The following is a 24,206-nucleotide window of genomic DNA, read 5'->3' as shown; positions in this document are numbered from 1 at the left end:
AGTCAGTGTCATCAGTTCCCTTCCAAATACCTTGTAAAGTTCTGGTGATCTTTCATACAACAGAGCAGAATGGTGGGATTGAGAAGGGGCAGCACAGGGAAAATAAGCTGGGATAGGATTTTTTGATGGTATGGACCTTGATTAAGATGAGGTAACCATATAACCTGCTTTACCATCAGAAGGTGCAGAGGGAAGAGATGGTGAGATCTGTTTATATGCATAAATAATAATAAGGTTATTAGGAGAGCGGACTGGACTGTTGCCAATAAGTTGTTTAGATGTGCATGTTTTAGAAGAAGGTCATGGCTGACATTAAGAAGGAAGGGCTAATTTTCCAGTGTAGTCAGTAATTTACTATCATTATGCTCTTTAAACATTCATGTCTGTAAAAGTGTTTTTTAATCATAATCCAAATGTCTGCATTGACATTGGTATATAGTTCTTCCTAAATCAAAACAATGGTTAAAATCTTATTACTTTTTTTTTTTTTTTTTAAATAAAGTCATTCATGCTGTTACCTCTCTGTGAATTGAAGTATAAGTCAATATCAACTGAAACTCTGGGTAAGGTGCTTAAAATCAGGAACATGCAGACATTTCATAGAATATTTTAAAAAAATGTGTAAGCAGCAGCAAGATTGTATCACTACCAGACAAAGCAATGCCAATCAAAGTTAACCTTGGCATTGGTTGCTTTAGACTTCCTTCCATAAGAGTCAGTTAATTACATAAAATTTTATTCTATCCAAAGTCTGAAGCTGTGGAATTGAGGGACTGAAGGATGCCAGTTAGTTCTGCATTTTCCTTGTTTGTCCAGAGATTGCAACACTTGTGGGTTGTAATAAAATATGATCTACAAATTGGTGAGAGTAAGAAAATCTTTACTAGGATGAGTGGGGTGAGGAAAGGTCAGCAGCTTCTAATTCAGTAAGATAGAACTGCCTAAATTCTTTTAGTTTTAATTTGGTTGCTTTTTTTGTTTGCCCTTTTTTTTCCCCTCTTTTAAAATGGAGTGAAATCTTTTATTTAAAAGTTCCAGAACTTGCGCACAGAACTTTTAGTGTGTCTTGCTAATAGGATGTGTTCTTTGGTGTCTATCTAGACAGATCTGGGCTTGCTTTTAATACAGATTATAGATTTTTTTAAGGGCTTTTCCATAATGCATAATGCAGGCTATCAGCACTGTCACAGCTCATTACTTAGTAAAGATTTACGGTTATGCATCTGGGAAACTTAGAAAAGCCTGACCTTACAAGGAAATTATCATCATTATGTGTATATGGGTATTTTGCTTCTAGAGCAGTTGTGTTCCTATGATAGTCACAAAATACAGCTATAGCCATGCTGTAGTGGCAGGGTACCCGTGCCTTCCTCCTCTTGAGGATCTTGCCATTTGATCGGAAGGAGCAGGATTGATGGGGAAGGGGTAAATGGGCAGATTTTGCAAACGTGTATTTTGAATGGACATGTGGGATTAGTTTCTTTCTTCCTCACAAAATGGATTATGCAATTATTAGATGCTAAATTTTGGATTCCAATACTTTGAGAGTTATTTCTGACACCGCATAGCAAGCTTTGAAGATGGGTCTCCTCAAATATGGGTTTCTATTCAAAATAGAAACTATTTTGAACTCTACACTGCAAGCGCAAGGGCATCTTGATCTCTCCAAGCATTAACTACTTCTACACGTACGGAGGGTGTACTGGGGTCCCATACTGAATCATAAGGGACTGTCTGTGCTCAGCCAAGAAATAAATTTAACTAATGAGTTCCAAAAAGTTATTTTATCTCAAAGTTTTTCTTGTATTTTTCTTGTAGTCTAATTATTTTTGTATGATTTTTTAATAAACAACAGTTTCACATTCACACAACCTACACATGCCTACACATAATTTATACTACACGTAGTATACAATATTTAGTCATTCTCACTTGGGGCATGTAGAGAAGTAACAGGTAGTAATGAGATCATCTTGCCAGGCTCAAGCAGGAGCTTTGCTTTAATGTTATATGATGAAGGTGCAGATGGGCACTGAAGACTACAGCCTGCGCCAGGCAGTCATATAGGAGTGATGTAGTTTTAAGCTTTCTCATAGCATATTCAATTCCATTTAAATATTGCAAAATGCTGAATTGTAAATGTTAACCTAGCCATGAATAAAAAATGTTGATATTTTATTTAATCTAAAAATAATTATGGATAGTCTGCCTTTATTGTATTATTTAAAATATTTCATTTTACATGTAGACTACAAGTTATTGCAGAGTTATCTTTTTTTTATCAAGAGAATTTGTTTCTGATGCATAAAAAATACAGGAGTTAGACGTTTGCAGGCTACAAGCAAAATTGTTTGCTTTTGACAAGGGCTGTCAATTGTGTGGATATGGGAAGAAATTATGGTAGGCAGTTTGTATGAAACAGTCGAAAGACTTGGTTTTCAGCAGTGTTATCCATCGCCCATTATATGTCTATTTAAAAAAAAAAAAATCTTGCAGAAAAAGGAGAGCTTTCTCCCCTATATATACGAGTTCATTGCTTTTCATATTCTAGGCAAAGAATAAAGCATGTGTGCATGGGAGATGTAACTTCTGGTGTTTAACCTGCCAGCTGATAAAAATGATGGAGTTGAACCCAAGAGGAAGGAAGTGAAGGCGGGGGTGATCCCACAGAGGCAAACGCAGTCCTAAGTCACCCTTTAATAAAATAGTGCAAGGAAGAGCTAGAAAGCTTCCCCTTTGACTTTCATCTGGCAGGTTTTGATTGTAACTTTGCAAAGGAATTGGTATTGACTTCTATAAAGCAGTTTCGGAGAAGAGGTGAAGAGCTTTCTCTCATACTGTTCTGTATGTTTTGTCAAATCCAATACTTGCATTTGAAGTGCGAAGTGAAGGCAGATGTCAAGAAGTGCCTTCAGCACAAGCTGGTGCTGGTCTCTTGCGACTTGCTTCTTTTTTAAAAGTATCAGATCAGACTGTAAAATGATGGCAATGTAGCTGGACATAAACACATTTATTGCAGGCTCAGCAGCCATTACATATCATTAGTGCAGGGGAGGCAAGGGGAAGGGGAGCACTTGGATGTCAGTCTCACTCTTTTTAAGGACAAGTGCATTCATATGAGAGAACGCTACCTTTACGGCTGCTACTTGTATACTTAGATTTCAGAACCAATTTCTGTCCTTATTTCTTCATCCTGCTTGTAACATTGCAGGCAGACTGATTTTCAGAGCAAATACAAATTGAAAGAGCAGTGGTGATAACAGGAGAGCTGGGAATAGTGAATTTTGGAGGCCATTTTAGATTGCGTTCTTTAAGTGTACGATCAGAGCAAAGCTGTTCAAAATGGGGTTACACTTTTTGAAATGTCACATTTCACCATAAAGTAACAGGTATTGAAATAGGAAAACATATCTTTATAGCAGCAAATCTACCCTCTCTGACATAAAATGTCTTTTTATTATAGAATATAATTTTGCTTTCAGACAACTACTAAAAGTTTGTGTGTAGTCAGTCATGCAAGGATACAGTTTATTCTTTGTATTTTCAGGCTGAGCTTTTTTGCTGGCTAAAGCAGAGCTCATTTATTTCCTTTGTGAAATTTGTTTTACACTTCTGGTTCTTAAGTTTTCAAAAGGTAGGCAAATGTTTTACATTGTACAGCAGATGTAATGCAGGATACAAATCAGAAGTTCAAGGGAAAGCATCTCAGTGACTGTAATGGTGTTGTAATGTGTCTCTCTCTGTTTCTGTGTAACCATAGGTTTATCTTGGATCTGACCTTCTTCCAGGATTTGACACATCACATTATACATCTCATTCTTCTTTTGTGTTATTGTATGAAGTACTTTCAGGTGTCTCATTTGATTTAAAATAAATCATAAATTCGTGTCCTAAATGTTTCACTAGTCAGAATAATTAAGTTGATCAGGTCTGGGAGCACTGGAAGGAAAATAATAGGGTCATTGAAGCATTCAAGCTCTAATGGGAACCTGAGTTCATTCAAATATCAAATCTAATAATTGCTTTACACCTGTATACACAGTCCCAGTGAGCAAATTCACATGAAAGGTTTAGTGGTATAGTTTCACTACTGGATTTCAAGGGAATTTTAGTACTGGTTTTAAAAGACTGAATTATTTTAACTTTTTTAGGACAAGTTCTTTTTTTTCCTGTCCTTTTTATGAATCAGCTGTAGTTTAGCTGATTTACTTACTCTTATGCATTGGAAAATGTTTTCACATCTGAAATTCTCACTAGAGGTGTGGTATTGTATTGTAAATCATACTTAATAGCAATCAGAAAAATATGTTTTGAAACACTTGGTTATTAGTCAAGTGAAGGGGATGCAGGCTGTTAGATTTAGCTTCATTCCAAGGGAGAAGCTCTAAGTTTGTATGCGGTTCTGGTTACAGCAGAGCGTGAGAGGATGAGCTGGGTTCCTTATGGGCCTGGCTGCTGTTGGCAAAAGGCCGTTTTGTCAGAAGGAGGCGAGAGAATCAACATCACTTTGTGCGACTGTAGCGGCAGCGGAGCAACATCGGTAGCTTCTCAGTTCACCTGTATGGGCGCCAGTGGGCCAGGCTGTCACGGAACTTGAAGTAATATATATATAAATCAGTCATTCATAGCAGATTTCAGTAAATTCCAAATCCAGATGGTGTCTGGATTGCTTCTTACTATTAGGAAGAATTTCAAACAGATGCAATTGTATCTCCTCATCTTTCTTTTTGTTCTTCCCACCCCTCTACGTTTAGTTCTCGGCTGAGGATTCAAAGTGAAGGAGAAGTGGCAAATGGCTGTATGTGGGTCTGCGTTGTACTGCCATGCAGGCCTGTTTTCCTGGGTGGTTTTAAAGGCCAGTTTCCCTTGGAGGGAAGGAGAAGATGGATTGATTTGTCTTGTAACCCCGAGGCAGGCATGTGTTGTCTCAGACTCAGGCTTTTTCTTCAGCTCCTGTGGAAGAGCTTTTAATGCATATCCCAAGCGGTAATACTAACAAAGAAAGCAAAGTCAAATTAAAATATTAAAAAGATCTTTTAAAGGTTTTAAGGCATCATAACTTATTAGGCTGCTTGGACTTTTTGAACTTTTATTTTTAGGAAATCTTTCAGGCTGTTCTTAGTGCTGGAATAAGCAATAGTAAAATTTATTTTAAACAGATTACTCGAAAATAAGGTTTACCAATCCATTTTTATTCTCTAAATGCTTAAGTTTATTAGATTTTCTTGAGCTCTAAATAGGATAAATATTTATTTGGTTGATGGAATTGTGATACAGATGGTCAACATCATAGATTTTGGTTACAAAAGCATATTTTTTATTGTGTCCCCACAGTGTATCGACTGCAGTCACAGCTGGATTGCGCTGAGCTGATAAATGTCATCACACATGCCATTTAGCATTCTAACTTCTAACATTATTCATTTTTAAAGCATTTTTATGTATAAGGTATAGAAAATAAATAAGCAGGGTTATTTTCCCTACAATGTCTGAATTGCATGAAAATGCACAAAGACTACAATTACCTGTGCCAAGCCAGCTAGGTATGAGTCGAAGCAGTAAGATTAAGGGGTTTTTTTGTTCCCTTCAAATATGAGTGAAATCGCTTTATGTGTCAGGAACTGAACTTTTAGCTCCATATTTAGACCTGTATCTGTGCAACAATGCTTTGGGGTGTTAGTTATTTTTATTTACCAAGTTAAATAGAATCCAAACTTCCACATACGTTCTCGTGGGGAATTTGTACTTGGAGGAGTACAATGATCAGGCAGGCTTTTATCTTTGTGTAAAGTAAATATTTTTAAATGACATACATATCTGCATTCAAATCCATCTTACTTTATGGCTTAAAATGATATGATGGTAATCTTGGCAATCCTGACTTCTGCAGATATCTTTGGACAAATCTGTTTGCATGTTCGTCTTGAGGAGAAACCTTTTTTCTGTTCTTGGGACACATCCTTTAAAAATCTCTCTGAGCTATTGTTTTTTTCTTCCCACTGTTTTTTTTCTTCCCATTTTATCCGTCCTAATACTTCTTCATATGCCCATATTTTGGTAAACAGCCCACTAACCAGGGCAAGAACATTATTTATAAATTAATACAAAATCAGCACATAATGCATTTATAATTAATGCGTTCAGCCTACTCAATGTGCTATCAGTTTGTGAGAGCTTCTTTTAAGAGAAAAAAGAAGAAAAGAAAAAAAATGCTATCGCTATTTTTTTTGCCCCGAGGGCATGTTTCTTTTTCTCCTTCCTCACATCATATACTTACTGGATGTGTCTGTCTGTTTGCTCTGGCTCCTGCTTAGCATATGCAGCAAAGTTCTAGGCAGGACATCCGGCAAAATAAGAGAGTACTTTATAGAATTTGAACTTTAAATACGGTGCTATGCAGCTCACTTGAAATCTGAGTTTTCTTTGAAACTGATTCTAAAAATAGCCATTTTAGCTGTCACTTAATTTTGATTGTCAAGGATTTGATAATCGGTTTCAGGAAAAAAAGCTGAGGACAGAGATATGATATCACTCAATCTTTTCTCAATTTGGGTTCCAAAAATAAAAAATCCAAATACATATAATATTTCCTTGTAATACAGTTATAAAGGATCTAGTTTAAATTTTGTCAGACATGTGCATGGTGGCAGTTGAAGCTGGACCTCTATGGAAGAAGGGTTTTTAAAATGCTAAATAATCAAAGCATATTAGCTATTCAGTTTCCCTTCCCAGTCAGAAAACGTGTCAAATATTTGCAGTAGCTGCGAGCATGAGGAGTTTAATAAATTACAGCAATTACCAATTTGGCTCCCATCATATTCATCTGCACTATCATAAAAGGTGATGAAAGCCGTAGCTGTTAATCCTACCACTGCCTGCGCGGGGTTTCCAAGTGCCTCTGAACTCCATTCTGGAACTGTCTGACTAGCCAGTGAGTTGATGGGGACTGACGTAAATGTCCTCAAATCGCTGCATGTAAACCTTAGTTAAAATACAATTAATCAATATCTTTTGGTTTAAAAAAAAAAAAAGATATTCAGAAAAAAACAGTTTCAGACAAAAATGTCAGCCAGACAACTTACTGTCTAGGAATGTCATCACTAGCAGTGATTGCTCATAAAAAAATAGGCTCATAATTAGATGAGTACAAAGGTGCTACCTGGAAAAATGGATGAGAAAGAAGTGAAATGGAAAAGGTGTTTAATCTTAGTACAGCAATTCTGCAAAATATTTATTTTTACTCTAACATAGGTGTGTTTCATGTTGATGACAAGCTACTGAGTTAACAAATCTGTTGCAGAGCTTGAGACTTCTCTTTTAATAACAGAACTATTGCAAAAACATTAAAGAAAGTAAAAATGCCTTTTGCAGAATGTACTTTTTGCAGAAACATTTCCTGTCTTAGTAGGTCTTTAACACACAGAGTATAGGGAGAACTTAACAACCAATTGCTGTAAAATTAAAATGTGTCGTCTAAGAAGAATTGCTTATATGTTTTTGTTATTAGTATCTTCCTCGTGGCATATATTTATTTTATTTACAGAGAATTTGTTGTACTTATTTTTTGTGTTTACATCACTAAATTGATGTTACATAGAGAATGATGTTCATGTTTCACCAGCTAGTAGTCAGATTTGCGTTACAACAAAATCCATATATTTCAGTGAAAGTATAAAGATTGTTAAGTAAAAATTTCATTCCAATATTATAAAATATATATTAAAATATACTACAGAAATCTCTCAATATTTGTCATAGTTAGCTTTGTCTGAATTTGATCCAGTTAGGTACTAGGCAAACATTATTTTATAACGAAATAGTATGATTTGCTTTCTCTTTCTATCCTTCATTGCCCTAAAATAACAGGTCCATTCAGCAGTTTGAGAGATGTCTTTTAAGTTAATGCATTCATTTCAGACAGAGCTCATGATGCCTGTGCCAGTTAAGAGCATTTCAGATACTACTGGAGTGACTGACTTCTAAAAGAATACAAACTTGGAACATGTTAGCTTCACATTACTACATTTAATTCTCCTATACCTTTTTTATTACAGAAAAATATTGTCAAACTGTAATTTACATTCAGCATCCCTCTGTTTTGGTAAGACACAGCATAAGCTGCTCTAAACTTTGCAGAAGTTTCTCAGTGGTAATAACTGCATCATGGTGTCTCGGTTGGCTTATCTGGATCTGTGGTTCTTTTCAGCCTCTCTAGAGTATTTTTGATCTTATCCTGTCTCTAGAAATTGGACATCTAAAAATTGGAAATAATTTAAATCACTTCTGGTGTTTGAGAAAATAGTTTGTCATGAACTGAAAAAGGAAATTATGCAGTTCTAGCTTTTACAGTTTTGGCTTGTGTTTTAGGTCCCAAAGTCATGCAATCACAAGAGAATATGAATTGTCATTTGCAGAAAATGCTTCTCTTCCATATTTTAGAGAAAATATATGGAAGACTTAAAAAATGTAAAAAAAACACATATGAAGAAGAAGTCAAGAGGGTCCTAAAGTCTCTTGATCTGCTTTTAATCTCCGCGGATGGTAATAGTGAATCAACAAATAGACCATTGGTGAAGTCACTTCTCCCCACTGAGAGCAACTATCACTGTGCTCTGCACTGTTTGCTGTTATGCAGAACAGCACATTTGAGTTGATATCTCCCCATCCTGTTTTTTAGACAGCATTTTTCTCTCATTTCCAGTGCCTAGTGACACTGCAACCAGTGCAGAGATTTATTCCCTTGCAAAACAGATTTACTTGGGGTAATTTTAATACTTTATGCACGGATAGATTCATTAGGAAAAGGAGGCAAGGCAGAACTATAAAAAGAACTAATAATCTTGCTAAAGGAGCCATAATTCCCTATAGCACTGTCGTTGGATGAGGAAAAGGAAGGTGGTTTTTGCAGAGCGCAGGCAGTCTGCACAAACATCCTCTGTTGCTGGCTCAGATGCAAATCAAAGGTGGCTTTCTCCATTTCAGGACTTTATTCACTTCTGTCTTTGCTGGTGTAGAATGGTAGCAATTCAGTCAATATCTTATGTCCAAGAATAGGTTTCTATCAAACATGTTATGTCTCAGGCTTGCTGTCCTGTTTCTGCACTCTCACAGCAGTAGCAGTAATGCACATTTTTCTAGCCTGCTTCACTGCAGGCACAGATCTAACTTATCATCTCACCTGGAAAAAAAGCTGAGAAACCTGCTTGTTTGCAGTTTGTCTGTCGCGCCCTCTGCCTCTGAAGTCACTGTTGTTTTTTTAATATTACAGCAGTACCTAGGCGTTCCAGCCATAAATTGGGACATTCTCATGCTGTAGCAAGTTAGCTCCTGTACCGACAGTACAGCGAATGCTAAATATGAAGTGAGAGAACAGCTAAAGCTAAGTCAAAAGTGAAATATAGTAGCAGGACCACATGTAAGAAACAGTGAGATCAAAACCCCCCAGAAAACTAACATGCCCTCCCTCCCTGCCAGTAAATAAATAAACCTCAAACCCTAAGCTACTCTTTTTTGCACCTCATTTTTTTTCTCCATATTCATTGCTTTAAAGATGTATTTTAAAGGCACGTATGTATGTGCTGATCTGTGATTGTTTTCTTTTCCTTTGACAGAGGTATATTTATTATTCATTGCAGTAATTACTGTGTAATATTTTATATCAGAAGTTGTTCACATTGCACAATCAGGAAATACTTAGGAAATGGCTCATTTAACTCTTCTATTTTTAACTCAGCACCAAATTATAGTGAACAACCATAGAGCTCTTCTGCATCTAGTCTGCCTTGTGGTAGGCTTTTCACTCCACTCTCATCATACATTCTCTTGAAACTTAAAATGCATTTCTCCAGAGCTTCTGCACATAAATTGTTTATAAAATAAGATTTTTACCCAGCATTTTAGTTATTGTGTGCTATTTCCAAGGGGACTCTGTTTCAGGATTCTCCCAATGCTTTTATCACCCTGCTTCTCTGATCAAGAAAGCAATTTATTGCTGATTGCAGAACTCTTGAACTCAGTCTGGCAGCTGCAGTGTGAAACTTCTCTGATCCAGGCTCCTAGTTACTTATTTACATATCATTTGAAATGATTTTCAGGGCTGTTTGAAAACCTCTTGACATTGCATTACCCATGTTTCAAATCTTATGGTGATTTGTTTTTTCTCTCTTTGTATTACAGATAACAGACGAGTAACTTTGGAAAGGTCTCGTTCTCGCCACAATGGAACCATCACAGCTCTATGATTTCTCTGATGCCAAAGAATTAGCGAATTGTTTTATTTACAATAAAAATGATATACTTTGAAAAGAGCTTAACAAAAAAAATGGTAATAATCATAATGAATAGTGGTATTGATTAAATCAAGAGATGTGTAAATATGTTGTATTTTTAAAGCTATTGCTACATACTACACATGCTGTATTTTAGTACCCCAACTACCAAGATCTGTAAACAGTGTTAAACAACAGGCACTCTATCTTATTTCCTTATGTTACTGGGTGTGGGGAGGGTTATTTTTATTTTTTTTTAAGCTGGCATTTTACCTGAAAGGAGTTGAGAATTTCTAGGAAATCTTATATGGAGTAGAAAATATGAATTTGTTGAGATAATACAACTGTGGACATGATTGGGTCATAGAAAGGTCTGCAGTTCTGAGTTGGGCATGAAAGGAGAAAGTAAGAAATTAGTATATAAATGCTTTTGGACCTGGGCTGATAAACATTCTCAGAGTCGTTTTTGTAGTCATGCAAAAGCAATGCACAGCCCCAGTCAGGCTGCTGAAAATCTTCTCAGTGGTGGATTCTGCTGTAGGATTTACCACTTAGCCACACTTTTGGTAATTTGATGATGTAGAGTTACTTATCACTGCTTAAAATAAATAAATAAATAAATAAAATCAGAGCATAGGATTTTACCAAAGTTAAGTAATACCAAGGACATAATATGTTTTTAACTGTATCTTAGGAGGGATTTTCTAATTATGCACTTCTATCACTTCTGTTCTTTATACAGATATTTTGGGGGGGAAATACAGTTGTACTATTTTAATTCCTCTATTAAACCTTTGTTTAGGTTTTTAGAGAAAGGTGACATTATGAATCTATTCAGAATTGCCTCTGAGCTTTTCTGTTTCTCAGGTAAAATATGTAGTAAGATCTCGACTGATGGATTTTAGTGCGGAGGATAAAGCAGATTAAAAAATAAATAAATTCTCCGTGGAGCCCTGTGCAGCAGCAGTGAGCAGTGATTGCGCAGCCCTTTTTGGAGCCCTGCACTGCAGCTTAGCAGAGGACAGTGTCCACGTTCTGCCACTCAAGGGTGAACCCCGTTCCCAAACGCGAGTTGAATGTATGGTCTGTTCTGGTGGCCAGGTCAACCCTGGGCTCCTTCGCTCTGCAGGTTGCTGCGAACCTGCACCAGGTGGAGGGTTTCAGGTGGGAGCCGAGATGGAAGTGCTCCCGTGCTGCTCAGCTAGGACCTTCTGCAAAGTAGGGTAGGATGTAGGAGATGGCACTTGTTCTCAAATTATTACTTTTCACTGACTGATGAATTATTGTGAATATTTTTATTGCCTGAGGCTATGGGGAACTTTTTTTTTTTTTGATGTTATGTAAACAGTGTTTGGAGAGTCAAGTGTAACAGTGGGTATTTTTTGTGCACTAACTGATAACTTTAGAGGAGCATCAATACTGGGGCAGTATAACTTTGCACTACTGCTTGAGCCAAGCATCTTTGTACAGTAGATTCTTTTTGCTTTTCTAGTGAAATATTGTAAAGATTAGCTGACTAGTTTGGGATAAATTCTTATGATTTCAGACTCTAGTGACTCCAATTATTGCAAGAAGAGATACAACTCATTTTCAGTCTACTATTGAAATAAAAGAAAAAAAAAACATGGGCTTCAAAGGAAACAAGGTTTTTGCCCAGTGATATGTCTCTAGCCATAGGAACATGCTTGAAGCCCAGTGAAATGTGTGCTGTCAACTAATACTGTACCTAAATGGTTTGGGTTTAGGGGTGGGGTGGGTTTTTTTTTGTTTTGTTTTGTTTTTTAAAGAGTTAGGTGGTACTTCTAGAAAAAAAAAATGCATGTAATGGGATTCTGTCTCCCAGTTTTTCAGGAAAAGATTATATTCTGTTTTGTGTAAGTTCAAAATCAACCTTGTATTGAAGCATAAGTTTTTAATTGAAATATTAAATTTACAGTTACACAATATGCTTAATGTACAAAGCTAGTGTGAAAGGATTAGATGCATAATGACTATATGAATTTGTACTACAATAAAACAGTGTATTCCCATTTAATTTTTAAAATAAGTGTTTGACTAGGATTTACAAATACTGGTGTAATCTTTATATGTAAAGCCTCAACAGCTCTCAATAGAGTCTTTATACTGTACTAATGCACCAGTTTTCCATTTCCATTAGTTGTGTTTTTGAAAGCTCTGTAAGAGCTGACTGCAGATTGTGAAGAACCAAATGTTAGCAAAAGCAAGTCCAAAATAATAACATCTGATATTTCTATTTTACTACTTTTTCGTATTTAAAACATTTATATAATTTCACAGACTTAGAACAAAAGTGTGTCTCCAAGGAAAACTAGTTTAGAAGATAATTTATGTAAATATAGGGTGCTTGTATTTATGAAGTCTAAAATATTTTCTGAAACTGATGCTGGTCACTTTGTCTTTTGATAGTTTTTCAGTCTATATTAAATTGCAGATATTTTTGATGTTTTTATTATTGATATAATTTTCAGAATTGTCACAGGTTTATCTAGTATCCTAGAAGTGTAGCACCTTCTTCAGAAATGCACTTGCCTTATTTTCTAATTTTAAAAAGTGAAATATATCAGTTAAATTATATTTGTATTCAAGGTAATCCCAGAAAGTAAATCGCTGGAGGATTCATACATAAATTTCTTGCTAATTATGTTTCACTGTATGTCCTCTGAGACATTACATGAACAATATACCAGCACATCTGTTCGCATTCACATTTTACCAGTCCTAAGTAGTGAAGAGATTTTTTATGATGTTACACTGTTTACATTTCTTAGTTTTTTAAGAGGAAAATAGTTACCTTTGAAATGAACTAAATTTGCAATTGACATGGGAAAGAAACATTTAAGTCATATACAAATATATATTTCTGTTGCTTAAAACTGCTTGGTGTACAGATCCAAAATGTAAAGACACTAGATTTTATGTACTCATGTTTTGTGCAGAAAGTTTGCCTAGAAAACAAGTGCAACTCAGTTCATATCATGTATGTTTGTGTGGGGTTCAGCACATATGCTTTCCCTACACAGAAACAATGTGTCTCTTTTTTTTTTTTTTTTTTTTTTTTTTTTTTTTTATGTCAACTATATTTTGAGCTCATTCTGTAGCCAAAACAAAATTAGTGCCTCGGAAGGCATTGACAAGCAACTCAAAGAAGTATTGCTGGAAATACCATTCCATGATCTGTCCTGGTTTCAGGCAACTGTGGTAAATATCAAATATGTTATCTGAAATTATCTATTCTTTTTTTAAAAAACTTAGATCCAATCCCCAAATTCCCATAGTTCCCTTTCACAATATGCAAACAGTTGCGAATATGAGTCTATTCTTGCATTTTTGTGTGTGGTCTATGTACTACCTCAGCAAGTGCTGCAGAAACCTTCATGTTTTCATGGTGTCTCTCCAGAGCACAATTCGTCAGTGGCCTACTTTGAAGTCATCCCACGATTTCCACATGGTTTGCAGAACTTTGAGAATCTGGCTGAGATTTAGGTTTGGCTCTCTGGATCCTCCTGTCTGTAGCATTCATTAAGAAACCTTAGCAGTGTTTGGCTTTTGCATCTCTTGGGCACGAAGGATCTTGCTTTGATGGGTGAATTTAGTACTTCCTATTTGAGAATTATATGGCTAGTAAATATTTAAAGCTGGTAATAGTTACGTGGGAGCAAACTTATCTGTACATGTAAATTGCTTCTTATCCATTAAACAAAGGTTCGGCTGAATGTGCTTTAATGTTTGCCTTCAAATTGCTGAAAGGTCAGGCATAATAAATGCTGGGAGACAAAGCAGTCTAAAGGTATCGCATCTCATATGTGCCATAATGTATTTGCACATTCTGCATTTTAAGTATTGTAAGAAACCTCCACATCTCTTCTTCTCCAGTATCTACGTAAACACCCACTCATGCACAAAAATGTAAGTAAAATATACATTTATATATCTATATGTATCTCATCAAAGCAGCTAAAGCCAAATCCCTCAGCTTCAGGTGCCTCTGTTGCAGAGCACATACTGCTTTCAAGCACAGCAGAGGGGGTTGTGCAGGTCTTCTGCTGAACTCTGCAGTCCTGCAAGCTCTCGTTGAAACACCAACTGATGTCATTAGGAAAATATTAAAGGGGATATTCCCTATAGAACGTACTTTAGCACTGTTTGGGGTGATACATATGCCACAGAATGTGAATGATTATTACAGTTTAGTTATGGTCTGTTACGTGCACCATTTGGTTTCTATTTTGGAGGTTATATGACTCCTGATGCCAAAAGGAAAAAGAAAGAAAAAAGTAACAAAAGTCAAAATTTCTATTATTTAACCAGCTATGTGTTTGTAAGTTATGTTTAAAATAAGAATTTGATGAAATTGCAGCCTGGCAATTGTTAATCCATGTATTCTGAAAACTGTAATAAAGATATATGTAACATAATTTTATTTTGTGAACTAATGCTTTATTTGCTTATAGTAGTTATTGCATACTGAGTATCATCATTTCCAAATGTGTTTTCCGTAGTAACATTATTAAATCAAAAATAGTTTTGCATTTTAGCTCACTGATATTTTCTGGATTTTTTTTTTCAGTTAGAAAATTATATATACTTGAATTTGGGGAGGAAGATATCTTTAAAAATACAATAGCAAAAAAAGCAATCACTAAACAAATTCACTGGGTCCACATTTATTTTAAGTGACTAGATTCACACATAGGCTTTTTAAGCCATAGACTTGATCAACTAGCTATACAGGTATTGGTGTTTTTCAGATTGTTTTTTACCTCAGTCACAAAATGGTCTTACCAGAATAGAAACTTGATGGACTTTTCCCTTAACAAGAGCCATTTACAAGTTATATTCCTCTCCTCCATATCTTACTCGAGTCACCTTCTCCAAGGAGTCTTTCCATGTTTTGTCAAGGAAGTCAATACTATGGGGCTTTAGTAATATTATAAGAACATTCAATTGATTTGCTCAGACGTATTTGGTGAGTATTTCGTGACTATAATTCTTTTTTATAGATGGGAAACTAAGATTAAGTAGAGGACTCCGAGTAAGGGGTTTTTCTGCCTGTGTGCCGTGAGCGTAGGCAAGTGCAGTGCAGCTCCCCAGGCCCCGCGGGCTGCTCGTGGGCTGCTCGTTTGTGCTGGTGCAGCAACGCGGCCAGCCTCAGAGGCCTCCTGAGAAGCGGGATGTTGCCTCCTTGCCGCCCTGACAGCCTTGCACAGCGTTGGGATTCCCCCTGGCCGGCGTCCCGCGTGTTCGGCTCGAGGCAAGCGGCCCGGCGCGGCGCAGGGCCCGGCCTGCGCTGCTCCCGCCATGCAGCAGAGCCTGCTCCGCCCGCCGGGTTTCCTCAGGGCAGAGCGCCCAACTGCCTTCCATGGAAATAATTGATCTCCGGGTCTTCAGGGGCAATTTATCTGTGAGAAACAGATAATTGAACACCTCTGTAAGTGCTTATTGCTTTTGGAAGTGTCTGAGTCTTTAAGAAAAAAAATATAAAATAAAACCTGGCTCCTGTAGGATAGTGGTCAAATCTCATGTTAACTAATTCTAATTCTTCTGCTGACATTACACGAACCCACTACCAAGGCCTCTAACCTCTAGATGTTTCTCCTGTGACATTCAGAAATGCATGTTTTAAAACAGTCTTTTGGAGTACAAAGATAATTTCATGAATAATTATCAGGCTGGCAATGTCAGTGGATTGCAGGTTTGCATCAGGCTATTACTGTGTTAGCACTTTGGTGATGTGGATGCCCTGAAGCAGCTCAGAGACAATTCCATTTGTGGAGGAAATTGCTAATGATCCCAATTTCTTAAAAATTCTTTAGCTGCTGGAGTAGTTGGGAGAAAAAAAAAAAAAAAAAAAAGGAATTATTATGAAGAGATAAAATAAGCACTAACCAAACTGTATGTATTATGAAAATGAAAAAAAAAAATGAAATAATCTTTTAATGTACCCTGGCCTGTTCCCCTATGTACTTTAGGAAGCCTCTTTTTTACTTAAGTGATGTATGATCAGTCAATGTAACTGCACTGTTGGTTGGTTGTGGGGGCAGAGGGAGCTTGGGCTGCTCGGGACAATCCATTTCCATTAACTAGCTTTTTGTTAAGCTTCTTGAAACGTGAGCATAAACTGATAAATACTGTGATTTTTACTTTGTTTAACTCGTCACAGAATATGGTTGGCAATTAGGAGTAAAGCTTAGTAGCAGTAGTAATTAGTAGTAGTAATAGTGTAGTTTAAGTCAGCTCCATTTATGTGTAGGGTGTAGAACTGGAGGTCATGGTCCCTCCATTCTATTCCTGACCCCACTGCTAACCTAGACCCAGCAATTTAATCTCTCACTTTCATTTCCTCACCTTTAAAATAAAGATAAATTAGCCAAGTTTGCACAAGATAATGCAGTTATCAGCTTGATTTTTGAAAGGTTGGCAAATAAATTGTTCTTTGCACTGGCTGGATGAAGCTGTCCGAATTCATTTTGTTTTCCCTCTCTTAGGTAATACCTTAGCAGTTTTCTGTAGTCCTTCTGCAAACCAATTTTCATTTACTCAGCATTACCAACCTGAGAATTGCGAACACTGAATTGCAGTCTAAAGAGAAAAAAAACTACTGAACGTAGAAATGTATTCCAGTGAAATACAACAAACATTTTGTAATTACGACCTGCATATGTTGTCTGAAACAAAAATTTGTATTGATTCACTTTGAGATGGCTAAGTTTGCTGTTGAGGTATTGCTGCTATAATGAATGGCATGCTAACGTCTCTACCACAGACACAGTATGTTGTGCCATATTAATGTTTTCTGTATTGATTGCTCAGATCCCTGTTCGTCATAAGCAACAGCAAGTCTTAAAGCCTGGTGCAGGTGCTTGAATGTGATTTTTGTTACGATGGAACGGGGCTTGTTCAGCAGTCCTGCAATGATTAAGGTAATGAGAGTAATTTATAGCCACTTATGACCTAGTGGTACCATAAGTTAGAATATAGAACTGTTGTTAAGGGAAACAAAATGCTGCTTCTAGAGCTAATAGACATAACAGCACATCAATTTATGTTAGGCAGCAAGAAGATACAAAATATACAGCCAATATATGATGTATAGAGAGTCTTAATTAGTTCATATTTGGATCTCTGGGTCTGATTAATATTCTAAGGCAGGCATCCAAAATGTACTTCAGTTTAGTATTATTAGAGTAGTTACCTAACTTATTATCGTAACATTTATGTGTACTGTAGCTGATCACCTGGATGCTGTGTAGGTTATGCATATTGAGTCTGGCTCCACTGACTTTAAGTGAATATTCTAAAGATTAATGCAGTAAATGGCAGCTTTTCTGTAGACTAAGGAATCATACCTCATCGAACATATCATAACTACCTACAGCTATCATTTTTAGTAAAAGCAAAGTTCTTCATCAAAACCCGAATAGTTTCTTCACATGTGCCCCAAATCATCTGCAAGGGTCCATATAAATGCTCAATTTTATATATGTTTTGATTCTTGGAGCATGATAAATATTTTTAAAAAATGAGCAAGATCAATCGTGAGTAAGCTGCTTTAACATATTTTATTACACAAAATTATTGATCACAGGTGGATAAAAGGAGCCAGTTGGCTGCATTTAAATGCTCACATTCTAAAGATAAGCTTAATTGTCCTATCAATTAAACTTATTTTATAAATTCTTTATCACAAAACTCAGTATGAATTCTCTTGGAGAGAAAATATATTCAAGTATCCAGGTCCTATAAACTTAGCTCTAAATATTTGGAAATGCATTATGAATCATATACATTATTTTTGCATGATAACAGTCATGTTTCTAGCAAAACGTGAGTAGTCTGTACCCATTCATAGCAATTTAATTTAATAATACTTTATTATAGCAGTTTCCCCAAGTGAGTATTCAAAGTAAACGTGGGTAGCAAAGAGCTATGTCTAGTTCAAGTGTCAAGTGTCCCTTCTTAGCAGGGAAGGATTGACAAAAGAGGAAGTGGAGGAGTGATCATCAGCTGCCAGTCTCAGCTCTCAGTCACACCAATAAAAATATCTCAAGGAGCTTTATGATTTACCCTGGAAAGCAATATTCGGCATAATGAGTAACACAAGAAAGAACAGGAAAGAAGTAATAAAGAAGACCAAAATATATATAGTTTTAGAATTCTGGAAATTGTTTTTTTCAGAAAGAAATGAAAATACATAGATGACTTAAAGAGAAAACTAGGAAATTGGGGAATTGCTAGCACAGAAAGTCTGCTATATTAAGGAAGAAAGGGAGCAAAACCACAGCATATGGTTAGTTTTATCATCTAACACAAGGTGTTGCTCAGCTCTCATCATTCAGTTTAGAATATAAAGAACCAGCATATTTGTCCATAAGGTTAACATAGTTGCACAGTCTGTTAAACGTGCCAGTGTGGGAAGGCTGAAGGGTAGCAGTTAATTTCTTCAGTCAGGCAGAACTGGGTTCCGAATATCTAAATTGCATTTTTAAAATAATGACTATTATTTCCTTGTCTGGTGAAATTTGATTTGCATCTTTAGGCATCACTGCCACAGCAGTTCACTAACAAAATTCAGCCCACGTGCCTATACAGCTGACAGGATGCCAAATAGGAATGGTCTCTTAAGAAATCATGTAAGAAATGCCATGAACAAGAAGTCACAGATCAGAAAGTACATTTATTTGTGCTTTACTCTACGTAAAATTTGAATTAAACTTAAAAGATTTTTTTAATTATAAAGTCCATGTAAATATCTAACTTCTTTTTAAAATGTGGAAAAAGAAAAAACGAAACAACAAAAAAAGCTTTGTCGCTGTAAACTTCTGTATTGTCCTACTTCTAGTATCCCAGCCTTTCTGCACATATTGAAATGAGGTGACTGAAGAAATTCTTTGGGATACTAAATGCTTTTTTAAACTGATTTTTTTCCGGAATATAATAAACTTAATCATAAAATGGAGTAGACACTACTTTTCAGAATCATCACAACCATGGTTGTGATAAGTAGTTCTATCAAAACTATCTCAGGTGTTTTGGGGGGCCTTTTTGCATCTGCCCTTCCATTTCCTCTTAAATAATTTCATTTCTATAATCTTACTGTTACAGCAGCAACCATTTAAAAGAGTACTAAGTTATAGGAAGTATAGTACCTTTTACACAACAAAGGAACAATTTGAAAAGAATAACATTTCTTACTTTGATGGGTTTCAGTGGACTGCACCAGGGAAGTGTTGTCTTTTCCCATTCATTTTGTTCTTGTGTTTGCCCCAAGGTCCCTCTGCGCGTTGTCCTGTGCAATCTTGAGTGGTCTGCATTCCCACATTCGATAAAGAACTCGCGGAGTAGGTAGAAGAGCTCTTGATGTGTTGTTGCCCTTGGTTGTCCAGCAAGTGATTGAGACTTTCAGCTGTTTATCTGTAAACTGTATAGGCACTAATGGGAAGTGAAGTTTCTTATGAAGTAAAATGTATAATGCTAAAATAAAATAAAGAAGGAACTTAGTGTTCAATAAATGCATTTTTATTACAATCTGCTGTGTTCTGTGGCCAGAGTGTTGGAAAATTTTCAGGCTTTGAGTCAAACTAAAACCTAATTTGTGCCTTGGATTCAAGTAGCTGATTGAAGAGTTATGTCAGGATTAGTTTTAGGTCCGGCTGTCTCCTGGGATTATTCACCTAAACAGAGTTTTGTTGCAGTTTACTCATTTCCCCATTAGCGGTTTTCAGTTTGAGCCACGCTGATGAACACTGTATTGGCAATGAGGAGAGGTCTGCCTTGTGCCTGTCAACTACTGCATGGGAAGGAGATCATTGATTAAGGCAGGTAAGAGACATCGTTCCCTACTGATGTAGTTAAGCAGGAGAAGCTTTTAATGTAAATTTTGCTGTGCCAGCAAAACTTGTTAAGCAATCAAATGGTGTAAACCTTAGATTTGTCAGTGTGAGTTTATTTTCCTTACAGACTCTACTAGTATTCCTGTGTTAATAAAGCACTCTCTCTTGGTGAAGACATAGTTTATGAATTTTGTTCTGTTCAGTTCTCATACAGTAATTCTTGCCTTCATTTTGATTGTAATGTAGATTGGATGCTTCCACAGAAGGACAGGACTGAGCCTAAAAAGGAACAGATGTGAAAGATCAGGCAAGATCTGTTTGTCTAATAAGAATGAGAAAGTTATCTGTTGAACTTTTAATTTGTTTTTCACCCATGGAGTGAATTCCAAAGTCTTGCACTCTAGAGTATTTAATCCAGTGCTCCTTCAGTGAGCTTGTTTCCCTGCAAGTAATTTCAGTTGCCACTGAGATGCTGTGAAGTTGTTGGTGAACATCTGCACTACACGTTACTGCATGTTTTCAGACTAGTGAGGCAAGGAATATCCAACAGAATACTTGAAGGAATTGTCTAAAGAGAAAAATTCATCAAGGTGGAACAGTGAGACTAGGTCCGCAAGTCTTTCCTGATAATATCTTCCCTCATACAGATAAACTTTTAAAATGTACTTCATTTGTCTCTATGAATAAGGAAACTCTGAGTGGGTATTACCTGAGAAACAGAACTAAACAAGAATCCTAGGATGCCAGAGTCCCGTTTGTACTGCTGTGCTTCTCTTTCTGAAGGTTCCGGTCTTTTGCAATATATTTCATTTCCTTTTCTAACTTTCCAGAATCATTCTGCAAAGCAGTGGGGTGAATATAGGTACAGCAGAGGGAAATAGTTGTAGTTTGGTAGACATCTCCTGAGGAGGCAGAGCTGACCACAAAGGAGACTGACAGAAATGCCATTAGTTTGCTGAGAGAGCATCCTAGGAAACACAACATTGAGTTCTTAATGGGGAGGACTTTTCACTTAGTGGAAAGGAGACGTTGAGATAAATGTGAACTGAGGGATGAGAGGAAATATATTCACTGTCAGTGAACAGTGATGACAAAAACTGTATTCATCAATGATTCAAGGGTTAAAGAAGCAGAGGTTTATATTTCTCATAAAGCATTGCTTACTCTGGCAAAATGTAAATACATCAATCTATAACTGCCCAGTAGTGTGTGATGTGAATAATTATTTTGGCCCAATTCATTTTTGGTGCAACTTAACATCGGTGGAATTAAAATCCAATCCTTTAATTATAGGTTTTTCTTTCTCCCTAAACGAAGCAGTCCCCTTCTGGCTGAATGCCCTCCTCAGAAAATCTCCCCAGTAAACACTAAATCTCATTCTGAATATGTCAGTGTTAAATGTATCTAAAACCACCATTTTACTTGAAAACTAGCATTTTTATATTGCATGCTGGTCCTGGCCGTTTTGCTGAAGATCAGCAACATTTGTTGTACAAGACAATTTATCCAGCATAAAGGCTGATAAAACAGTTTTCTATATAGCTTCTAGCTGGTTAAGATTTAGAATGTGAGCTGCTGTAGTGAGATGCTAAAAATTGTAAACAGTATTTGCATTTTGTTATGAATATTTTGCATAATTTTAAGGATGTTTTCTTTATTCCCAAGTGGGTCTGTTTTGAGCCCATAACGTACTGTGAAGTTTCAGTAACACAGAAAAATATGTTGAGCAGAAACAGGCCAATATCACAGCAGACATAACTGCATTCAAGCAAAGAGTGTTTTGCATCAACAATGTGTACCCATTTGCATTTATGATGCAAAAATCTACTTAATCAGCACTGCAAATAAACCCCTAACTAAGGCAGTGCAGAACTCTATGAAATTGAAAAGTTCTACGTAACTTCTGAAAAACAAAGTCTATTTTGCAAAGCTCTAGCTAATATTTAAACAAATTTATTCATCAATGAATGAACATGGTAAACATTTTTATTTTAAGTACTCTAGACTTCTTTATGGCTGCAAGGGTTTTTTTATGTCCTTAGGCCTATGGAGTTTGTTTTTAAATATTCTTTACTAACTTCCTATTTCATTGCTAGGAAGCAGAAGAGCACAGAAAGAATGAGACTTGAATTTTAAATATCATCCTTTTAGGGATGTCCAATTTTGCTCTGAGTTTTAGAAGTTTAGGAAGTTGTCTTAGGGGAGATTGACTACACAAAATTCCTATTGAAATCCACAGGGGTTGCAACAGTTTATTTCGTATGAGAGTTAATTGTTTGTGTTACAAGTGAGGTATCTGTTCTAGAGATTTGTTTCAAAATCTCTAGAATCATAGTCTAAGGTTACAGAGAGAGAAATCCACAGTTTTATACCCAGAGCTTTGACTTTGAAAATGATATTTTTATGGATTCTGTTCTCTAGCATTTGTGAGTCACCAAAAAATTTTCTTCTGGGATGGTTGCTACTTGCAAAACAGAAAGTCATCCATCCCAAAGCAGCTCATTTTAATCCAGTTCATAATTATCAAATCTTCTTTCCTTCAATTGATAATTTCCTGCCTTTGCAATGATTTTTGATTTTGATCAATTTTTAGTAAGCAAACGTCTACACTGCAAGCTTCAAGACCTGATGTTTTGTCTTACTAAAAGATTAGCTGGTTTGTGAAGTTTGCAGGTGAGTAACAGTCTCCAGTGTCTGAGGAGGTCATAACTATGTGTAAACTGGCAGAGCTGCTTTCTCTGAAAGAGAGTTAGCATTCTGTAGGACTCTTCCTGCAGGCAGGTGACAACCATTTTTTTGCTTTAAATCAATGAAAAGAAATCCTTGCTTGAGCTCCAAAATGGAAAAAGATCAATATTTTTGACCTTAAATTAGAAAATAATAGTGGATTTCAAAGTAGAATCAAAGAAAATATATGTTTATTCTTACATCATTGATGATTTCTTTTTTCTTTGTCATTAATTTTGTTATAACAGAAAATAAATAATAAGAGGATAAAAATATAAAATAATTATATAACTTTGTTATAATAAATATCCTTCTTATGCAGGGTAAAGGGAGAACAACTTTGTCAAGGTCGAGCTGTAATCAGCTTTCCAGCATAAGAGGTTGAAGACATTTTACGATTGCTGTAACTTTGCTAATATAATTTGAATACCAGACTTGTGATTGTGGGAGCTGCATTTCTAATCAATAAAACAAGTATAAATAGAGGAGCTCAGCCAAATGTCAGACTTCTTGTCTTTAAGGTATTTTTACTGTTAAGTGTAGTGCAGAATGTCACTGTCATTCCAATTAGTGCAGCTGATTTGTATTACATTTGTTTCATTTGACATACTACAGTGCTTTTGCTTAAAGACAGCCATTTTGTACCAAATACATAAACCCACCTAATCATAACTGACGTTATGGCTAATGATAGAAAGGACCTCCAAGAATGTGTAAATTGAAAGCAACCAGCTTTCTAATTTCAGCTATATTTGATATAATGATATAACAATATTGAAAGACACGTTTTAAGAGGTCATAGAGATTTAAACCATGTCATCTACAGTTATCTATAGTCACCTACATTTTCCTGGTTTACTTGACCCTTATTTGGACAATGTAAGTACATCAATTTTTATCATACAGCTCACTTGCCATCATCACATGCCTCATTGTACCTACTTTGCCTAGAAAATTAGAAAGACAGAATTTTAAATATGATGTTGAAAGTCACTGCGTTGCTAAAATCTATGACCACAGTGCAGTAGCTCTCCTTCACTGTATAGATACAAGAGCTCAGCTGGAGAGTGGTCACTCGCAGCTGTAGCACAGACTCAGTCCACAGGCTGAAGGGCATTTGTCAGTAACTGCTCATGGATAAAGGTGCAGGAAGATGATCCTGAATGCCAAACAGGTCTGGGAAGATTTGATCTTTAGGTTTTCCTGAATGGTAGGCAGTGACTTTACCTGGCTGATCTCACAGTGGATGAATTCATCATCAACCAGATAGGCATTTGGTGCCTAAAGGTAAAAGACTTGGTGAAAAATTTTAGAATCCCGGTGGAGAAATGTCTGCAAGCTCATTTTTGCAACTAAAAAA

The 24,206-nt window shown here is 36.2% G+C and overlaps 1 protein-coding gene across 1 annotated transcript in view; it reads left to right on the top strand.

Annotated features, from left to right (window-relative positions):
* Nucleotides 1–10,465, top strand: part of DIAPH2 (diaphanous related formin 2) — a 206,860-nt gene extending 196,395 nt beyond the window's left edge. Inside the window, exon 28 of the mRNA XM_088527588.1 lies at nt 10,177–10,465. Within this exon, the coding sequence (XP_088383714.1) occupies nt 10,177–10,241 (65 nt within the window). The 3' untranslated portion in view covers nt 10,242–10,465. The remainder of the gene's footprint in view (nt 1–10,176) is intronic.
* Nucleotides 10,466–24,206: the final 13,741 nt, after the last annotated feature.

Source organism: Tinamus guttatus, unplaced genomic scaffold, assembly GCF_059628265.1.
Source record: "Tinamus guttatus ecotype Peru unplaced genomic scaffold, ASM5962826v1 Tinamus_guttatus_pri_ptg000287l, whole genome shotgun sequence".
In the NCBI taxonomy this organism is placed as follows: Eukaryota; Metazoa; Chordata; class Aves; order Tinamiformes; family Tinamidae; genus Tinamus; species Tinamus guttatus.
The sequence above is the reverse complement of the archived record's forward strand: the minus strand, read 5'-3'. Positions and strand labels throughout refer to the sequence as shown.